General features: G+C 40.8%; 1 protein-coding gene and 1 long non-coding RNA gene across 6 annotated transcripts; one reads left to right on the top strand and one right to left on the bottom strand.

Annotated features, from left to right (window-relative positions):
* Window positions 1-611: 611 nt before the first annotated feature.
* LOC135498039 (uncharacterized) lies at window positions 612-15,108 on the bottom strand. Of its 3 annotated transcripts, XR_010448992.1 has the most exons (8): window positions 14,989-15,108; window positions 9,555-9,614; window positions 8,046-8,737; window positions 7,580-7,620; window positions 7,490-7,526; window positions 5,631-5,874; window positions 5,016-5,270; window positions 612-2,463 (listed from the first exon to the last, which is right to left on the bottom strand). It is a non-coding gene; the product is annotated as an uncharacterized LOC135498039 (long non-coding RNA). The 3 variants fall into 3 exon arrangements; XR_010448990.1 differs by having other exon boundaries at window positions 7,490-7,620; XR_010448991.1 differs by lacking the exon at window positions 14,989-15,108 and adding an exon at window positions 14,206-14,329 and having other exon boundaries at window positions 7,490-7,620.
* A 14-nt stretch (window positions 15,109-15,122) lies between these two features.
* Window positions 15,123-20,231, top strand: LOC135498037 (origin recognition complex subunit 4-like). Of its 3 annotated transcripts, none has more exons than XM_064788186.1 (11): window positions 15,123-15,399; window positions 15,924-16,014; window positions 16,386-16,461; window positions 16,631-16,716; window positions 16,982-17,030; window positions 17,453-17,601; window positions 17,881-18,054; window positions 18,484-18,570; window positions 18,733-18,841; window positions 19,383-19,543; window positions 19,802-20,231. In XM_064788186.1, exons 1-11 carry the CDS (start codon window positions 15,278-15,280, stop codon window positions 19,982-19,984), a joined length of 1,287 nt encoding a protein of 428 aa, XP_064644256.1. In that variant the 5' UTR covers window positions 15,123-15,277; the 3' UTR covers window positions 19,985-20,231. The 3 variants fall into 3 exon arrangements, with proteins under 3 accessions (XP_064644256.1, XP_064644258.1, XP_064644257.1); XM_064788188.1 differs by lacking the exon at window positions 15,123-15,399 and adding an exon at window positions 15,535-15,610; XM_064788187.1 differs by lacking the exon at window positions 15,123-15,399 and adding an exon at window positions 15,629-15,645.
* The last annotated feature ends 294 nt before the right edge of the window (window positions 20,232-20,525 follow it).

The raw sequence follows: 20,525 nt of genomic DNA, 5'->3' as shown, positions 1-20,525 counted from the left end.
TGTAATTCTTTCTGGATAAACTAAGATACTTTTTGTAAAATAAAGACATTTTTCCTACATAAGAATCAATTTTAGGCTCAAGCATTAATGAATAATCAAAGAGGTTATAAAAATAATGCTTAATGTGTCTATTTTTCGCAATTTTCTTTAGTGTTACCACAGTATCCCAATAATTTACAGCAGGCGCGCGAAAGTCAAAACGCTTGTTGGCTGATCATTCAAACTAATCATTCTGTGGTGAGGCCTCGTTTTGGGATTTGTCGTAAATACGTCACTGGGGCTGAATTGGGGATGACCACAGGATGGGTGGTGTAAAGTGAAAGATAGTCCTCAAATCATAGAGTCCTTCCTTCACAAATGTCTTTTCTTTGATTGTTTATTGCTTCTCAGGACCTGTAGCATCTTGACGAGATAAACCATTCAATGTGAACTCAAATGATTGTGGCCATCTGAACTTGGCGATATGAATTCATAGTCATACTGGTGAAAAACCATTCAATGTGAAAGTGATAGGTACCAGTTGGAAGTGTCGGAGCACTACCAGGCATGTGATTGTACAGAAGAAAAGCAAATTTTGATCATTTTCTTTTGAAAATTATTTATTGTTGCACATTCCAAGAAATATCCTCGCATGACAACTTGGAAAGTCAGTGTAGGAGGAAAACCGTTTCAACGGGAGAAAACCTACGCAATCGGAGGGATTCGTCAACTCCATCACACAGGTGACAGGCACAGCGCTTACGACCATAATGACTTCATACATGTACATTACATCGATCATAGTCACTGTGCCACTCCAATGCCCATTTAAGGACGAGACATGGAGATAATTGTACTATCACACATGTTCTCCTCCTTAGAGATCGTACATGAAGATGACTCAACAATTCCAACAGTGAGATGGCACTTAACCTCTGGATGCATTCATCATGTCCTAAAACATTCTATACAAGTTTTAGCTATTGTAAATGTATAAATGTATTAAAACCTATTGTGTATGACTTAAGTGGAGCCATATTCAGCGAACAATAGGTTAGGTCTCTGCTCTCATTAATCCATGACTAAACAGGTTTAGGGCCCAATTTGAATAACAAAAGAACCACATTTCTCATGGCCAGGAACTGGACAGAGGCTGCCAATTAGCATGACAAAAGGAGCAGAGGTGACATGTATTTGCATGACAAAAGAGGTAGCCTTGACCTGGCAAGACTGGATGTTGTGGTCTGCCAGGTTTTTTGCAAGTTGAGTCTTTGATCTCTTTTATTTTACTTACAAGATTTACATGCATTACAAATATAATTACATACATATATGACAATATAAAACGTCTTACAAATTGACGTTACACTTTTCTCAAATCATTCAGTACCAAGTCCAATGAAAATGTTCTTGATGGGGCAAAATGATATCTTTCGTAACCTGCAGAACATGGTAATCATGCTCTTGCAATGAAAGTCTTCTTGAATCGAAACAAAGAAAAAGACTAAGATTCTTTCCTGTGAGACCGCTATAGGTAGGATCAAGAACCAGTCTTATTCTGATAAGTTTCAATAAAACAATCGTTTTATTGACAAAGCTTATCAGTTAAATTGGTGAAAAAATGTTTTGCATCCCGTGATTTTTTTGTTCACGGGTATTGATTAAAAAGTGACGAGGAAATAAAAATTCACTGGATTTGAATTGTGGTCAGTTGTCTCAAGTATGAAGGTAAAGACACTGAGCAACTGAGCCAGCCAATGATACGAAGGATCTTTGGCGCCTGGGCCCAGGTGGTGTTTAAATGTCGGTGGATTCTGTGGTACTGAAGAGATCAAGAAACAGTAAAAAGGCCTACAGTTCCATCAAGACACACATGTTCATTCGCTTTGCCTGGGGTCAGAGCAAAGCGAATGTCATGTGAACCCCATGTCTCATGTGATGGACATAACCAATACAATATCTGATGAATTCGGTGATTTTTGAAGTAGAAAGATCTTCTTTGCTTGAAACTGAATCTGAAGCAGCCGGTAGGGTCCCAATGTACCCTTGGCTGTTGCAAATGTTTTGTTTGGGTACCAACTTAGCCTGTTGGCTGTCCTGTTAGCCAGAACATCCCCTCCACATTTTGATTTTTCTTATTAATCTTGCTTGAAAATAATTTCTGGGTTTGTTACATGCCCTGGTTCCCCTGGTTACCTTATTATACCCTCCCCCCATTTTTAAACTCTTCTTTAAATGTGTACGCTTTTGAGCCATGACAAGAGTTTGTCATTACCGGTACTCGAAAGAAGGCAAATAATTGCCTTCTCGCAATCAGAAAATAGAATATCAGGATTTTTATCAAATCACCTTTCAATCAGATATTGCAACAAAAGGTCTTAAAGGCCTACGGTGACAAAAATCAAACCTCCTTGACGGCGACGGGAGCATGGTAGAGATGCGCTGGCTCAGCAACATCCTACCTTCTGTGGGATGGCTCATCTCCTGAAAAGAAACAGACAACATAATATTATATTAGGTGCACACCATCATCAGCAAAATATATGATTCACTAGTTTCCACAATAGTGAGGTTAAGATTAGTACAGAAATGATAAAGCACCAACTTTATTGACATCCATTTCGTTACCATTCTGTGAAAAATTGCCTTTCTCGGGTCAATATTTTAAACGCAACATATCGGCTAACGCAAAACTTATGACTAGATTTGATGATTGGGGAATTGTATGCAGTCTCAGCCCAATGCATGGGTTACTCAGTGAGTTGCCCTAAAATCAATTGCAGTTGGTAAGAGGGGGGAGGGGGGGGGTTAAAATGTTCCATGTTACATCACCAATGAGCTGCTCTTCTTTCCCCAATATCATCAACTGAGCCAATCTCAGAAAATCTGGTTGCTTATACTGAGAACGCATCAGTATCAGCCAACAGATTAAGTTATTTTGATACTGGGTGGTCCAAACCATATTGATTGACCTGGTAGTAATCGTCTTGCCCTCTGACTCATAACAGAAGTATGTTAGGTAGTCAGTCGATTTCATACTCGGGGTGATTCATCATTTTAAAGCCAACTGCCCTCAAAACAATAGGTTTGGGTAGAGCCAGGGCCTGATACACTCCAGACGCAGTGGACGGGCCTCATCTCTCACCCTAACCACTGCGAGAGTCAAGTGGTAAGCTTTCATTTGTACCGATGACCTCAACGAATTGACAGGCTGGCTTGAAGGGGCGCTGTAGTTGGAATAACATGTTGATTAATTTTCGCTAATCAGCACGAATAAAGTTCAAAGTAGGCGTATTCCAAGTTAGCTTCTGCTAAGCTGAGCCGAGCCGAGCTGAGCATTTTCATTGGGTGACAGAAAATGCCCTTACAGTTCTGTTACAGCAATGCCCATTGGCTAATCGTCAAGCCGCACCAATATTCTATACCTTAGGCGACTGTAATCATATATATGTCAATAAAGTTGTTTTTTGTTACCATTCAAACCGTAACCTCACAAATGAATATCTCCAACACTGCATGAAATGGTCCATGTGCTCACCTGGGTTCCCACAGTGAACAGTGTTCTCCACAGGGTTTTCTCAAGGTAGGGTGATACCCTTGATTTTCATGACGTTTTACCAGTGTGCAACACAAGGTAGGGTGGCCAGCAATTTGAGGTAGGGTGGCCCTATAGGAACCCTCCACAAAGTTCTAGTGCAAGGTAGGGTGGCTCTTCCAAGGTAGGGTGGTAAGCTGCCAAGGTAGGGTGGGCCACCCTGGCTGATAGCCTTATGGAGAACACTGAGTGAAGGGTCATCATTATTTGACATGTGACGTCAAGAAGTAGAGGTAATCAAAGTTTGCCATCAGTGGCCAATTGATGATTTTCATGGATAGGGAGGGGTTTCCTCAAGTTTGAATGCCAGACATACACCTAAGAACCATATTAGACCAAAAAATTGCTGGGGTAGGAGATTTTTCTTCCTATTGTGCATAGTTTCAGGTCAAAGACCCCACTCAGTGGTTAACAAACTCGCCCTGCTGATGGACAAAAGTGTTCATCTCAGAACTTTGAGTTGGTGACCTTGACAAGGAGGTCAATCAAATCAAAGCCCAACTGAAAAAATATGTTTCATCATCAGATACACCAATATAAATAAGCGAGATATTGCACTTTTTACCTTTTTAGTTTTGGCCTCCAGGTGGCCACGTAAAGAATCAGATCGGATCAAAATTTCGTGGTTAGTCAGAGGTTCATGTGATACGGAGTCATGTGTACCAAATTTCATAGCTTTAGACATACACTCAAACGGCCAATTTACGCCATTTGACCTCTGTGACCTTGAAAATTAGGTCAAATCAAAAACCCGTATGATATGTGATGTACCCTTGCTAGGACAACCTACCATTAAAGTTTTATCGAAAATGAGTCACTCATAAGAGAGATATCACGCTTTTTAGGTTTCCACTTCTGGTCCCCTGGTGGCCAAGTCAAGAATCAAATCGACCAAAATTCACTGTCGGAGGTCATCTGATCTGGGGGTTCCTGTGTACAAAGTTTCAAGTTCATAGCTCTAGCCATAACTTTACAAAAAGTGTTATCCTTATCCTGTTAGCGGAAGGATCCCTTCTCTCATTGCTGGCAGAGGCAGGTTCACCGGTCTGCAGACAATTAGAAATGCTGCGGTGAAGGTGAATTGTTTTTTCTACATTTCTTAAGACCATAAGGGATCATGTACAACACTGAAGAGAGAAAACTTCTAAGGAGGAATCAAATTCCTTCAAAATCTCACATTTCTGGTAATTTTCACAAAAGTGGTGAACTTTCCAAAGATATCATCAGGATTCTCAGCACTGCTTGGATCAACAACAGACTCAGATCTGTCCCTCCTTGAGGTCATATATAAGCTGCAAACTTCGCAATATCAGAGGTCTGATCAATCTAAGAAGTTTTCTCTTTTACAATGTTTTTAATTGTTCACAATCCCTAAATAAGGCTAAAGCCTACACCAAAGCAATGACATAGAATATAGAAATTGATTTTTTAATATTATTACCATTAGAGATGGCATCCTTCCATATGTAAGAGATGAGCTGGCTCCATGGTGGCTGCTGGATATGGCGTCACATTACATAACGATAAGGGCTCTATGTCCTTAGAGTCATCAGAGTCCCCTCAGAGCATCATTTCGATTGTCATTAAAGTCTATTCGAATGACGCACAATGTAAGTGTCCATCGCCGTTATATCCCTGAGCGAGACGAATCCATCCATTGAATCTACCCGACTCTCAGGCCCTCATCGGAGCATGGCTGGAAAACAAAATATCAAGGTCATTCCATTGTTTACCAAGATTAAAGACTTGAACCATTTTGATAGAGTTACAGTGCAGGGCAATGCACCTTCAACCCCAGCTCAGTTCCTAAACTCATTGTGTCTGCATCGACTGCTTGTCTGTCCAAAGACATTTTTTGACCACGCTCTTTCAGGATGTTTTAGTTCAGTAGTGCCTAATTGCAGGAGTGCAATGAAGATTAGCTCAGCCTTTTTTTCAGACACAATCTTCAGAATGCCATTAAACACAGCCTAGAGCAAAGGAAATATCTTTTTACTGGTAAATAGCTTTAGGGCGTTTCATAATATTGAATTTTAAGTACTCCACTTTATCTTACTGTATTTGCATTGAATCCTTCCTCATACAACATCTGCCAGGAAGATCCCCATGAATGTCAATTAGGCTGTCTTCCCCAAAATTGTCGATAGATGGGTATGAAGGCATCTTCTCATGGGGCGAAGTGTTGGCATCTGTTGTTTTCTGGGTCTTTGAGAGTCGTTCTTGCTTCAGTACGCATCGTAGATCGTGGCGGAAGTCATTGGGTCAACTCAACAGCCACCATCTCCAGTCATCTGCGCAGCCTAGAAAACAGGGAAAAAAGGAGTTTAATGCAGGGTAATCTTTACACAGATTGAAGCCAAAAGAAACTAAATATTTTTTATTCATTTGGGGAGATGGTCATCACTTTCAGTGTCAAGTTTTGTTTTTGCCAAACTTTCTGGCTTCACTGTTTTTAATGAAGTGCTCAGGGTTTTTTTTCTAAATTTTCTGTTTTTGTGCTTTGCCAAGTAGAGTCGACCTCAGTTGACAAGCTATTCTTGGAGCAACATTTCGATTAGCCCCCCTCTTTGTGGAGTGTACTGGTGGAGTACTCATTTAGACATCCTACTCTCAACCCCAGACAGTCTGGTTGCCAAGTCATGAATCAGATCAGACTGAAATTCAGTGTCCGAGGTCATCTGACCATGGGTCAGTCCCTCAGGAGGTGTCAAGTTCTCACTCAAAGAGTTGTTGGTTTAGAACACCGGTCTGGTTGCCTTTTTCATAGGACGAGCTGAGGTGTGCGCAAAAAAGGATTGAAGACTGATAATAAAGACAGTCTCCAGTTCATGGTAAAGTCAGAGGGGAGTACACAGAAAAACGTTTTGTTTCTTTTGGCTACATCTATGTTTGGATAAATCCTAAGTATAAAATGAGATACATGTAACTTTCTGTAACACCCTGTATGACTCTGTTGTCAATGAATGTCACTATAGCACATCTCTCAACCACAGTTCCATGTAGTGAGGGTCATTTTTATTCAGCGTATTTCCACCACATTACTATTAGGGGAAAAGATGCCTCGTGGCAATTCCGACCCAAACTAACAACTACAGTCCAGATTCGATTCCAAATGTGGCCACCAGGTGGCAAGCGTTAACAAATCATCAACAAAGTCAAAAGCACCCATCATGACCAAGTCCGGGTGAGCACAATGGCCCTGGCCGTATCATTTTATAAAGTGGAACTGCTGTAAAAGATGCTCACGGGCCCTTTATCTGGATCAAGAGGAGTGAAGATGTCTGATCTGATCTGATCTGATCCTTGCAGAGGTTCAAAACTAAAAACACACCCTTTTCAAGGTCCCAGAGGTCACATGGTGGTGCATGTACCCCTAGAGGCTAGATCAGTTCATCTCAGCTGACAGAACTTTGCTCAATTCACTGCTTCAATGCATGCCCTAGTGGTATTATTCCTCGGGTCAAATTGCCTTGATTTGTCCAACTGATCAAGATCATCGAGGTCATGTTGCCCATTTGGCTGTTACTTGAGTACTCTCGGTCAGGTGGTCTCACTTGGGATAAAAGATTCGGCCACCAGGGTGTGGGTTTCGGAGACATGAAATTTTTTTTTTTTCTCTCCTCAAAGGGAGAATACAGGCAGCAGCTAGGCAGGCAAGATAAAGTTACATGAAGTCGCCAATAGGGGTCTCTCACGTCTCATAGTATGTGGAAATGATTCACGCTTGTACGAGGAATATATTTTGTCTTGAATCTGACATGACCTAGGGCCTTGACTGTGTATATTAGTCACCTGAAGATGGCCAAATTAGCCCCTCTGCTCCTGCCTATAGTCCCCCTTGAACTGCTGGTTGGACAGTTATGAAGTTTGTTTCACGAGTAGATATAATATCAACCAGGACTAAGTGATGCTCACCCTGTAGACTGCAACATCGTCTTTTATGTCCCTTGTCCTCGTGTCCCTTGTCCTTGTGTCCCTTGTCCTTGTGGCCCTTGTCCATGTGGCCCTTGTCCTTGTGGCCCTTGTACAATGTTGGCTCGGGCTGCCTAAAAAAATCATATATCTTTTGTTGAGGGGTTTATCTAATTTCTGAGTCTTTCTACTGCATGCTGCATTCACACTGAATCTGATTTAAAACTGTTTTCCAGAGAGCACTCTCCGGAATACGAATTGGCTAAATCAGTTTCGAAATGGCTGCACCACACTTGGCCTAATGCGCATGCAATTCGAAATTTGAAAAGTGCAACTCTTGCCGCGCATTCTAGTAATGTGCCTTTCGCGGATGAATGTCTCTGCCCTTTGTTGTAATTAGAAGATGATCGAGACAGGAACAAGCTAGTGTGCATGCCCTCTGTTTTGATACGTATTAACGCCCATACTACACATTTCACTTTTTTTGGAGTAATTTCAACATCTTTGTAATGTTTCTTTTAATCCAGATGTAACTGAGGACTAAGTGATGCTTACGTACCCTGTATGGCTCCAACATTGGCAGCAACATATCCTTGGGGTCCATCCAGTGTCTTCTCGGCTGACAAGCTGGAGGCCGGCTCTCCTTCTTCATCGCCGTCTTGTCGATTTCAGGGGGTGTATATTATTAGCTTCGTGAGGCACAAGGAGGTCAAGGACACTGTTGTTATTCAAAGAGCCCAATGTCTTCGTCATATGTACTAAACTGGTTTAGCACAAGTCCCACACGGACACGCCTGACATTTCGTCCGACGAAATTCCGCAGGTTAACAGCAGGCCTATTCCCCAGTCATTCCATCCCCCTCGAGATCAGGTAGGGGATCGCTGGCCAGCTATTGCTTACTATTGTTAACAGTCGTAAGACTTATCCCGCCAACACTCTAAAACATTGAGGGGACCAATTGAATGACTAGCGACACGCAACCGTCTATTGCCCCCATCAATCAACCACAATGACTCAAGGGGATCACGTTCCTTGAACCTAAGTCCATGTCATCACCGTCGAAACTTAGATGCGGACCGTGGAACAAAGTGGCAAGCATGCCTGGGACCCAGCCACCGCGCTTTGGAAATGAGATGAGATAGACTCAAGTCGCCAGTCACGATAACCAAATACACCAAGCGTATATAGCTTGAATCGAACCCGATCTATCATCGTCATTGGTCACCTTGCCTGGCCTGGACAACTGAAAGCTGAATAGGTTAAAAAAGATGATAAGCAGGAAACACGAAACCAAAAGAATAACAACTATAATAGCTAGATAACTAAAATAACTACTCTAACAACTATACTACCTAGATAACTACGATAACTACTCTAACAACTATACTAGCTAGATAACTACAATAACTACTCTAACAACTAGAATAACAACAATAGCTACAAAACTTGCACAATATTGATAGGTCACACTTCCAGCACTCACTACAGCGACTAGAGTCCCTCCTCCCCCAAGACCTCCACACCCTTTTTCAATCCCATCTCACACACACACCCCCACACACACGCACGCAAACACAACATCTTTATACCATAGTTATAACTTTTGAATAACGCTCAATTTGCAGATAGATAGAAGTGTCACTGTCAATTTATTTAATTTTCTTTTAATTACATGACCAAAATATGATTTAGTAGCGGCTACATGATGTTATGTATCGACTACTGCATTTTATAAACATTTCTCCGGATAAAAATGTTTTTTTTGAATATGCAAAATATAAATAAGTTGAAAGTTTTAATATCTTTGATCTCTTAGAAGAGTTAACATAATGAAGTTGCAATGGGATAACAGTTAGATGTGTTTCGTAATTAATGCATTCTTCACACCGAAATAAATCGATTCATTCTTTTTCCATAAACCTCGCAGATTATTAGAATAGTCTGTAATTTTTTTCCACTGCCTTTAGGCCCTGTGCCTGTGGGGCTCAAGTTACAAGTCTTATTTACCAACGATAACACAGATTTGACAGTGGCACCTCTACTGACCAGACAGACGAGTATACCTACCCTTCTTCTTGGAAATCAAACGAGAATCTTCAAATGCAATGGCGGACAGGGTTGTGACATCTGAAATGACAAATTGGCACAAATGCGTAATTACAGCACTGCTGGTACTTATACTAAATTCCTAAAAATGATGGTTGAATTACATCTCAATTTTTACATGATGCACTTCTTTCCTTCTTTTGTATTGTTTTGCATCTCCTGAAATCTTGAGTAGTATTATACAATGTACACCCAGAGTATTAGAAGTAAATTGACCCCATTTGACCTCTGTGATCTTGAAAAGGAGGTCGTATCCTTGAAAAGGAGGTCGTATCCTTGAAAAGGAGGTCGTATCTTTGAGTCGTCACCATAAAAATGTTATCGAAAACACAGAGACAACTCAGTGATTATTTTCTTTCAGCCATTTCTTTAGCCAGGAGTATCTCTGTCTTAGTCAAATGAATGCCAGTTGGGCCAAAATATTCATTGATTTCCCCACAGTCTGGGCAGGGACTATGAAGATATCCTCTTGTCACAACCACCAAGTTTGAGAAATAAAAGATAACGACGCTGGATTAAGGTGAATCTTTCCTTTATTTTCTTTTGTCCAAGTAACACACTTGACAGTCACCAGATATACATTTGTAATATTTTCCATCTTTCCATTTTAATAGCAAAATACATGTACATGTACCTCCAATGCATATTCATGAATGAACCACCACGACGTGCTGTAAATGTTCATTTTCGATCAGCAATGACATCATTCGCAGAATTTCACCAGTTATCCAATCATCATAAGGCAATGCCTGTAAAACGAGATTATGTCAAGATTGAGTCACAGTGATACCCACCTTTAAGAACATTGATGCTAAACACAAATATTTTGCTATTTCAAAATGTTGAAATAAGTCAAAATTGGAGATAGTTCTTTTTTGAAGAACCATGTACACCCTGCCAGAACGAATGTTCTGCCTGCACTGCATGCTTGAGCCAAGCACAGGTAGTGGTGTTATGTAACATGCCCAAACTTTCTTTCAAGGTTGACAAAGGCTGTTGTTGCCTTAGATAACCAAACAAAGGTGTCAGATGTAATGGGCCAAGCCAGATTGGTAATATGAATCATGAATGAATAACCTTTTTATTTGATTATTATTGATTGGGTCTATAGAAATCGTACAGGGTGTTGATCAGTACAGTAGCTAGTTTTTCCTAAAACAGTTTCTTGCAAAGAAAACTGGTGGAAAAAGTGGTGAACTCACAGGATACGCACACATGTTAAACCAGCGCTTCACAGAAAGCCTTCGGTTTCTGCTGCGCACTTATGACAATTTTTTTGGATTTATGGAATAAATGAAACGGCCAGGGCCCATTGTACCAGCCGTCCAGATATTTGGTAGTTAGGAATTCATCTTGGTTAAAAAAACATTCTTCATGTATAGTATAGGTCAAACCGAAGTCGGCATTACATGTGATGTATCGTTCATCGTTGCTTAGAACCTACCATAAAAATATCATCCAAAACAAGTCACTATGACTAATGAGCGAGATATTGCACTTTTTAGGTTTATGGCCTCCTGGTGGCGAGAATCAGATCAAATTGAAATTTGGTGTCCGAGGTTACATGACGTAGGGAGTGTACCAAATTCGTTGTCAGCGGTTATATGACGTAAGGAGGCGACTCATACCAAATTTCAAGTGCATCGATTTAGCGGTTAAGAAGCGTTCCATATAGTTACACTCAAACGGCCAATTTATATTTATGCCATTTTGACCAAGTCAAAAATCACTCAATCAGATCGGACCAAAATTCAGTGTCAAGCTAGAGGTCACCTGACCTTGGGTTGGGGGGGGGGGGGTCCTGTGTACAAAGTTTCAAGGTTTTCCCGCCAAGTGAGTGCACGCCAAGATCCAAGTGTGTGTCAAAGGTGGCGGCACCTATCGGTGCACGAGGCCTATGTCGTTATGATGTAATGAAAATGCTGCCAACTTCTTCTCTGGATTCATATGAGCCCAGAAATGTATGGATTATCATTATGGTGCCTGTGATGTATGATTAGGCATCAGCAGGAACTAGTAAAAAACTACATCGTGTCGGTTGCCTGGGGCCTATTTTTGACGCTGGCTTTGACATCGTCCTCCGAACTGTGCAGTGCCACCTTACCACAGACTCAATATTCCTCCGTAAGAGGGCGAGCGTGTCGAGAGAAAACAGTACAAGAAGTTACTAAAGACCAGTTTACATAGGTATAATCTGAGTAGAATAGAGGATCTGAAACAGTTGAAAGACCACGAGTCTCACAAATTTTGGAAGATGTTGAATGTTAGGGGAAATGAACAAGATAGAATACCTGATAATATGCTCGACACTTTACAAAATCATTTTAAAGAATTAAATGCTGGGAATGTGGCCGACGAAAGTTTCGAGGTGACTACTGAGCAGATAAACAGGGGAGATGAAGTGTTGAATAGGCAGATAGAGAGGGGGGAAATTTTGACCCAAATAAGAAAATTGAAGCGGAGAAAGGCCAGTGGAGTTGACGGTATTACAAACGAACTTATCATTAACACCGGGGAGTATTTAATAGATTTTTATTATAATTTGTTTAACAGAATTTTGGACAGTGGATGCATACCTACAAATTGGATTAATGGCATTATAAAACCAATCTTTAAGAAAAAGGGTGATAGAACAAAGGGTGAGAATTACAGAGGTATTACTTTATTAAGCTGTTTAGGTAAATTGTTCACAGCTATTTTAAACAGCAGGTTAGACGAGTATGTGAATTTACACGAGGTATTAGGTGAAGAACAAACAGGTTTCAGATCAGGTTACTCTACCATGGACAATGTTTTTGTTCTGAAGTGTTTGATTGATTTGTATTTGAGTAAGGGCAAACGCTTATATGTGGTATTTATTGATTTCAAACAAGCTTTCGATAGAATATGGAGGTTAGGACTTTGGCGTAAACTTATTGGAAATGGTATAAACGGTAAAATATTGAATGTCATGGTAAATATGTATGATAAAGCGAAATCGTGTGTTCAGATTAACAATAATAGATCAGATTATTTTCCGTGTTCCATAGGGGTTAGGCAGGGCGAAAATATGTCGCCACTCTTATTTGCGTTATATCTAAACGATTTTGAAATTTTTTTGAACGACCATGGTTTTAATGGTCCTTCTGATTTACATATCAATAGCCGATGTGAGTTTTTAGACAACTTGGAGATTTTTTTGAAGCTGGCAATATTAGTGTATGCGGACGATATGATTCTTATGGCAGATGATCCTAACGAGTTACAAAACGCCCTGAACTTATTGCACGATTACTGTGAGGAGTGGCATCTGATCGTAAATATTAAGAAAACCAAGGCAATGATTTTTTCTCGGGGAAAGCTTAGAGTAAATATACCGGAATTTAGATATAATGGGGGTAGGGTCGAGTTGGTAGACCATTTCACATACTTAGGCGTAACATTCTCATATAATGGAAATTTTGCGAGGGCAATAAAAGATAGATATAATAAAGGTATGAAAGCCATGTTTGGTGTACTGAGAGCGTGTAGAAGACTTTCTCTTACGGTCGAATTGAGTCTAGACATATTTGACAAAGTAGTCACACCAGTTTTGCTATACGGTAGTGAGGTGTGGGGTAACCAAAACACCGAGTTGCTGGACCGTGTACAAGTTAAATTTTGCAAATATTTGCTACGATTACCGTTAAGAACTCCTACAGTAATGGTAATGGGAGAACTTGGGCGACACTCTTTGAAGATTCACATAGCCGTGCGAATGTTATCTTTTTGGAACAGACTCAGAATTGGAAAAACAGATAAATGGGCTTATATCTTTTATAACATAACTAGGGAGCATTTAGACAAGGGTTATTTAAACCAAGGCTGGTGTAAAAGTGTGAAAACTGTTCTAGACGGCTGTGGCCTCACTCAAATTTGGTATACTCCCGAGGTTTTGTCCCTACGAGAACTGAAAATTGTAGTTGAACAGATAATGAGAGACCAGTGTGAACAACTATGGAGAAACGAGGTAAATAACGATTTCAGATGTATAATTTATAGAATGTTTAAACAAAACCTGAATATGGAGCCCTATGTTAAAAAATTACCATTATATCAAACGGTCAGTATTTGTAAATTTCGTACTGGATCTATAAAATTCCCAGAAACAGTAACCAGAATGTATAGAAATGAAACTGCAGAAAATATTTGTGGTCTTTGTGACCAGGTTTGTGTAAGAGACGAACTTCATTATTTTATTACGTGTCCGTATTTCCGTCACATGCGAGTAAGGTTGTTTCCAAACTTAAAAGAATTACCTCAGGTTTTTTATCATGAATTTTTCCATCGCATTATGACTAAATGTTCCCGGGTAAACTTAGACAATATTCATAGTTTTTGTAAAGAATTCATCAGCTTGGTCCACCATATGTAAATGTTAAATCATGTAACCTCTTATACCCGAAAGGGTTTTTTGGAGAGAAATAAATTATGTTATGTTATGTTATGTTATGTTAAGCGTCGAACTTTGACAACTTTGACAACAGGTGGCAGCAGCTGACGGGGTCGATCTCGTCAGTTTTTAATTGGAAAGTCGCTGGCCAGCTAATTTGAGACGCACCTACGGATTATTACATATAATGACATGACTCACCTTCACGATTAATTGTTCTGATCCAGGCAAGTCTTCTCTCCGCTCGTGTAGATGGAATAATTCGAAAAATGACAGACCAGGAATTTTTGACAGTCAACAACCAATGAAAAATGGCGCCAAGCCGAAGGAAGATGGCGCGATAAAACGACCCCGTCATGTGGCGCCGCCGCGTACTTCGACGGCCACAATGAAAACTAAAGGGCCTGCATCATGCGCGCTATTTAACGCCGCGATTCACAGACTCGATATTCCTCCGTAAGAGGGGAGCGTGTCGCGCCGCGCACGTCGAACTTTGACGACAGGTGGCAGCAGCTGACGGGGTCGCTCTCGAAGACGTCAGTTTTTAATTGGAAAGTCGCCAGCTAATTTGAGACGCAACCACGGATTATTATATATATTGACATGAGCCTCCGCTGGTGTAGATGGAATAATTCGAAAAATAACAGACCAGGAATTTTCGACCGCCAACAACCAATGAAAAATGTCGCCAAGCTGAGGGGAGGTGGCGCGATAAAACGACCCCGTCATGTGGCGCCGCCGCGTACTTCGACGGCGACAATAAAAACTAAAGGGCCTGCAACATGCGCGCTATTTAACGTCGTGATGCACAGACTCGATATTCCTCCGTAAGAGGGCGAGCGTGTCGCGCCGCGCACGTCGAACTTTGACGACAGGTGGCAGCAGCTGACGGGGTCGCTCTCGAAGACGTCAGTTTTTAATTGGAAAGTCGCCAGCTAATTTGAGACGCACCTACGGATTATCACATATATTGACATGACTCACCTTCACGATGAATTGTTCTGATCCAGGCAAGGTCTTCTCTCCGCTCGTGTAGATGGAATAATTCGCCAACATCCGATGAAAAATGGCGCCATGCTGAAGGAAGATGGCACGATAAAATGACCCCGTCATGTGGCGCCGCCTCGTACTTCAACGGCGACAATAAAAACTAAAGGGCCTGCATCATGCGCGCTATCTGACGTCGTGATTGAGAGTATTTGAAGATCGGCCAACAAGCAGTCGAAAGTTTCTTGAAAGAAATTTCCATCACATAAATACACTTTCTGCGCTCATGATTTGGAATATGGGTGAAAAACTAGAATCTCGTGTTAGAGAAGCACTATATGTTATTAGAAAACGCCTTTGCCAGTCTGAAAATCGGCCGCATATACATGGTTTTCAAGACGAAAGAAGGTAATTTCTAAAATGTATTTTTGCAGCGCCCTCTTTTTGAAACTTGTTGAACTGAAATAATGCTATCTGTCATAAAATAAATCAAAATACTATTGTTCCCACAGAGAATTATTGGTTGAATCCTAGAGTTTACTTGACAAAATGCTATCAATTTCATCTCCCAGAATCATCGACATCATGATCAGTCTCATTTACAGTCTGACTCTTTAGTGTAAATTGTAGGCCGAGGCCCTACCACTAGTACCAGTAATTGTTTTTCGTTACAATTAAAATTTCAATTTACAGGAATAATTTAAATCGTGAGGCAATTTTTTCATCTATGAATCTGTGTTTTTTTTATTTCTATAGAATCACACCTATATCTTTGCTAACCCATTGCCCATCAAGGTGCTGTTATAATGATGATTGTTATTCCTCATCTATCTTTCTTGACTGGTGATTCCTTTCATTGACAACAGGTGGTGAGCACATGGCCCCTGGCCATTTCATTTAAAATTCTAATCCGTTCTTTCTTGGCTGTTCAGGCGCCTCCTCGAGCTTCTTCAGAGGACAGCCAAACTTGGCGAGAGCAACTCGGTTTTGATTGTAGGATCAAGAGGCAGTGGAAAGTCAATGGTAAATAAAAAATTTACTATCACTCAATGAATATATAAAAAAGAGAAGGTTCGTGGGAGCAATAACGATGCAAAGACACCGCCTCATCCTTTCAAAATTCTCTACAAAATGTTGTGGTAAATTGATGAATTGGAGACTGTATAAGAAGTTTCTACCCCTCCACACAACTTCCAGTCTCACAAACAGTGAGTTTGCCAACGAGTGTTCAGAATGAAGCTATTGATAATGGCCAGGATTCAAGATGTGTTTTTGGTATCTTTGAGAATTAACCCGAGTTACGGTGTCATGGTTGGAGTTTCTTGATCTACCCACATCCATGTCCTCAGAAATGGACATCACTGACCAGGTTTCTGTCTCTTTTCCTCTTCCAGCTTCTGAAAAGTTGTCTCGATGAGCTACACGCAGACAAAGAAGCTACGCACAACCTTCTGGAGGTACATTTAAATGGTAAGAATGAGAGGCCTAGTTTCTACAGCTGAGTCGATTCAGTTGTGAAACACAGCACAGACTTCCATTAATGTAGTTGTGATTGTCCATGGTCGTGATTACACCAACAGAGTAGGCTGAAAATGGTTGATTATATGGTTTTTAATGACTCTTCATATTTTTGTTTCAGGTCTCCTCCAGACAGATGACAAAATAGCTCTGAAAGAAATTACTCGCCAGTTACAATTAGAGAATGTTGTTGGCGACAAAGTGTTTGTGAGTGTCAACAGTTCGAATCGAGCCTCTAGAAAATGAATGAGCACTGGTTTCTTCATCCGCCTGAAGTGGACTGTCAGGACACCACTCTATTAAGGACAACACTTGTCGGTCCCGAGGGTGTCCTTGATAGAGATGTTCTACTGTATCTTAAAAGGATGACTTGGATATGTTTTTCATGATGTAATAAAAAAGAGACTGACAAGTATCTAAATGACGGTGTTTACCGTAAAAATAATGATATCATGTTGCTCTTCTTTTTCAGGGCTCATTTGCGGAAAATTTACAGTTTCTACTTGATGCGCTAAAAAGTGGTAAGCTAGTTTTGATGGCTTTTAAAATGCGGAAAGGATCTCCTAGAAAATCGGGGAGGAGTGTAGAATGAGGTGTGCAATTTCTTGGGCAGTTAATAACTCATCTTCTATACTGGGAATCATATTTGTAACTTGAAAGATCACTTGCATAGTGGTTAGAGTGCGAGGCTCATAATCAGGAGATTGTGGATTCAACTATAGGAAGGAACACCACTTTTTCATCTCGGTGTTGTGTCCTTCAGCAAGACACTTCACGCTACATTGCTCCTCTCCACCCTCGAGTAAGTAAATGAATACTTGTTGTGATTGGTGACTTAACGTAAAACTGGCTGGTTTTGTCTCCTTTTGCATTACCATTTTTCCTACCAAGTTTTCTACTGAGTATAGACAACCGATGACAACATCTTCTCATTCATTCTTAGGTGACCAGGACACCAAATCGGTGCTGTTTATCTTGGACGAGTTTGATTTATTCTCAAGCCATAAGAACCAGACGTTACTCTACAATCTATTCGATACGTCACAGTCTGCTCAAACGCCAGTTTGTATTGTTGGACTCACATGTAGATTGGTAAGTAATTAATCTGTCTTCTCCTGCATTCACTCTTGGCTGTACTCTGAACCATTGGAGTCCACTCCGTCCATAACCTCCCCTGAAATCTTGGTACCAAATTGTGATGCAAAACCACTCATTTCTAGCCTTGCAGCGTGCATCCTGACATAACCAGTGGTTTTCAATATACTCCGCCTCTCGATACTTAATATTTCATATACGAGGTAGGACTAGGAGTATCAAAAACCTGATCTCAGGATGTGCAGGATGTGGTTAATTTCCCTTTATTATCTTCAGGATGTTGTTGAACTTCTCGAGAAACGTGTCAAGTCACGGTTTTCCCATCGTCAGATCTATCTCTTCAATACGTTCAAATACGAGGACTACGTTGAAATCTTCTATGCATACCTCACGCTTCCCGAAGACTTCTCGTCGAAAAGTTTCATGAGGGCTTGGAATAAACAAATACTGGCAAGTTAAAACTTTTAAGAATAACCCCATTCAAAGAAAAAAGCAATATCTACCTGATGATAAAAAAGCTCAATGAAAATGGATATTCCTCCTCCAAAGTAAGATGAACGTTTTTTTATGCCACTACAGTGAGGCACCGATTTGGTTTATTGGCCTGGTGTCCCTGTCTTTGGCCAGAGGTTAGTCCACACAAGCTACTCATGTTTCTCACTTGGTGGGGTCTTTTGCTTGTCCTGACATAGACACCAGATACAGGGAACCTTGGTTTTACGTCTCATTCGAAGAACTGAACTGGGTACTCCATGTAAGCTGATGCTGTGCAGTACTCAGTGCGATGGAAAAGATTGGCTGTCTGTCTTCCTAAGTTTGATACAAGTTATCCCTTTCTCTTCTATCATTTTTGTTTGAATATATTTCATTACTCTCCAGGATTTAATCGAAGACAAGACTGTGCAAGACGTGTTAAAGAGACAGTTCCACTTTAGTAAAGACTTCCGGAGCCTGCAGACATTATTGGTAAGATTTTCTCGCTGGTATATCTTCGTTAGGCCATCCGAGGAAACAAAACGCCCATGAAAATTAAGTGCTTTGCAGTATTTTTTGGAGATTTAGAAGTGTGAACACTGAGGTCACCAACCAGTATAGTAATCCGAAAACATTTTATCTTTGGTCTTCCAGCTTATTCCACTGTGTCAGTTGTCTGCAGAACATCCCTACCTGGAGCCTGCCAACATAAAGAAAGCTGCCAAACATCTCAAACAAGACTCAAAGACTGCCATGCTACATGGTAAGATTCTGACAGAAGTACTTTTGCCCAATTTGAATATAGAGCAGAGCGCACCGAGGGAGTTTGAGCCGAGTTTTTGCATACGTCTGTAGTGTCATTATCGTTAAATATTTTTCATTAGTCCTCGTGCTGTGTTCACAATCAAAATTCATATAATATTCCCCGTACCATTTGCCGATTTCTGAAGCCAAATTTGATCAGAACTCATCCAGTGAGCAAGCTGGGATGCATAATTTGGCGCTTTTACCTTTTTGAACCAGATCCTACAGAGTGTTCAATGACAGTCTTTACAGCATTTATTCCGTTCAGGGAAACCTGTCAGTGGGAAAAAAAAATCAATTTTGCTTCATTTGGCAAACATTGCTTTCTTCTTTTAGGCCAGCTCCTACAGAGTGTCATGTCAATGGACACTTATCTCAATCATCGACACGTGTTCAGCAACAGTCTCTACAGCATTGATTCCGTTCAGGGAAACCTGTCAGTCGGGGGGAAAAAAAAATCAATTTTCATTCATTTGGCAAACATTGGTTTCTTCTTTCAGGCATCTCTATCCTCGAGCTGTGTCTGATCATCGCCATGAAGCACCTAAACGACATCTACCACGGCGAACCCTTCAACTTTGAGATGGTGTACAACGAGTATCAAAAGTTTGCTCAGAAGCGATCCTCAATGCAGATGTTCGAGAGAGCTGTGGTACTAAAGGTGAATACTGTTTTGGCAATGCAGTAAAGCCTCTCTATAAAGGACACCCTTGGGACTGACAAGTCCTGTCCTTTATTGAGAGGTGTCCTGATTAGAGAGGTTAAATTGAATGAAAAAACCAACTTGGTACCAAAACTAGTGTCCTTAATAGTGAGGTTGTCCGTAATAGAGAGGTGTCCGCTAGGGAGGTTCCACTCTACACAATTATGTTCCACCGTTAATCCTCTTGAGCTTTTCTCAATTTTGTTATCTTTTCAGGCCTTTGAACATCTTCTTGCCCTCGAGTTTGTTCGTCCAATGGATGGTGGTGGGTCGCGGATGCAGAAAGAATACAGACTTATGACATTGCTTTTTGATAATGCGCAGATAAATGATGCTCTACAAAAATATCATGGATGTCCCACGGAAATCAAACAGTGGGCACAAAGTGCGCTGGCATGAGAATGTGTGTTGTGATTAAGAGAGTGACATGGATTTGATAGGTGTTTGACAATTTGCATTTATATGTCGCCAAGTCAAACACGACCTCAACCCTGAGGTGTGGGTAGACGCATTTGTCACACGGAGACCACCAGTCGGACCCCCTATAGCTTATACTGCCTACATTGTATATGATACCACTTTTAAAACAACAATTTAGCCTGATCATTGCCAATACTGCCTTCTGTCTGATGCCTTCTGATGTCTTATGGTCAATAAATTATTTTTTGTACCAACTCCTTGACTTGTTCACTTTATCATAGAATTTGTACCCACACAGATTTGTCCAGCAGATGAGTTTTGTATGCTCTTCGGTGAAAGTATGCTGGCATGTTGACTGGCGACATTGGTGTTAAAGTGAAGTAGAGGCAGGAACTCGGTGGGACAAGTAATAAGTTACACAAAATTGCTGATTGGTGTTTTACCTCACAGTTCATTGGCACTCTCTACAGAGTTCCCAAACGTTGCATATTAGACAATTGGGATTAGTCACATTTGATAC

Source organism: Lineus longissimus, chromosome 13 (assembly GCF_910592395.1).
Source record: "Lineus longissimus chromosome 13, tnLinLong1.2, whole genome shotgun sequence".
Taxonomy (NCBI): Eukaryota; Metazoa; Nemertea; class Pilidiophora; order Heteronemertea; family Lineidae; genus Lineus; species Lineus longissimus.
This window is presented reverse-complemented; position numbering and strand designations above follow the sequence as displayed.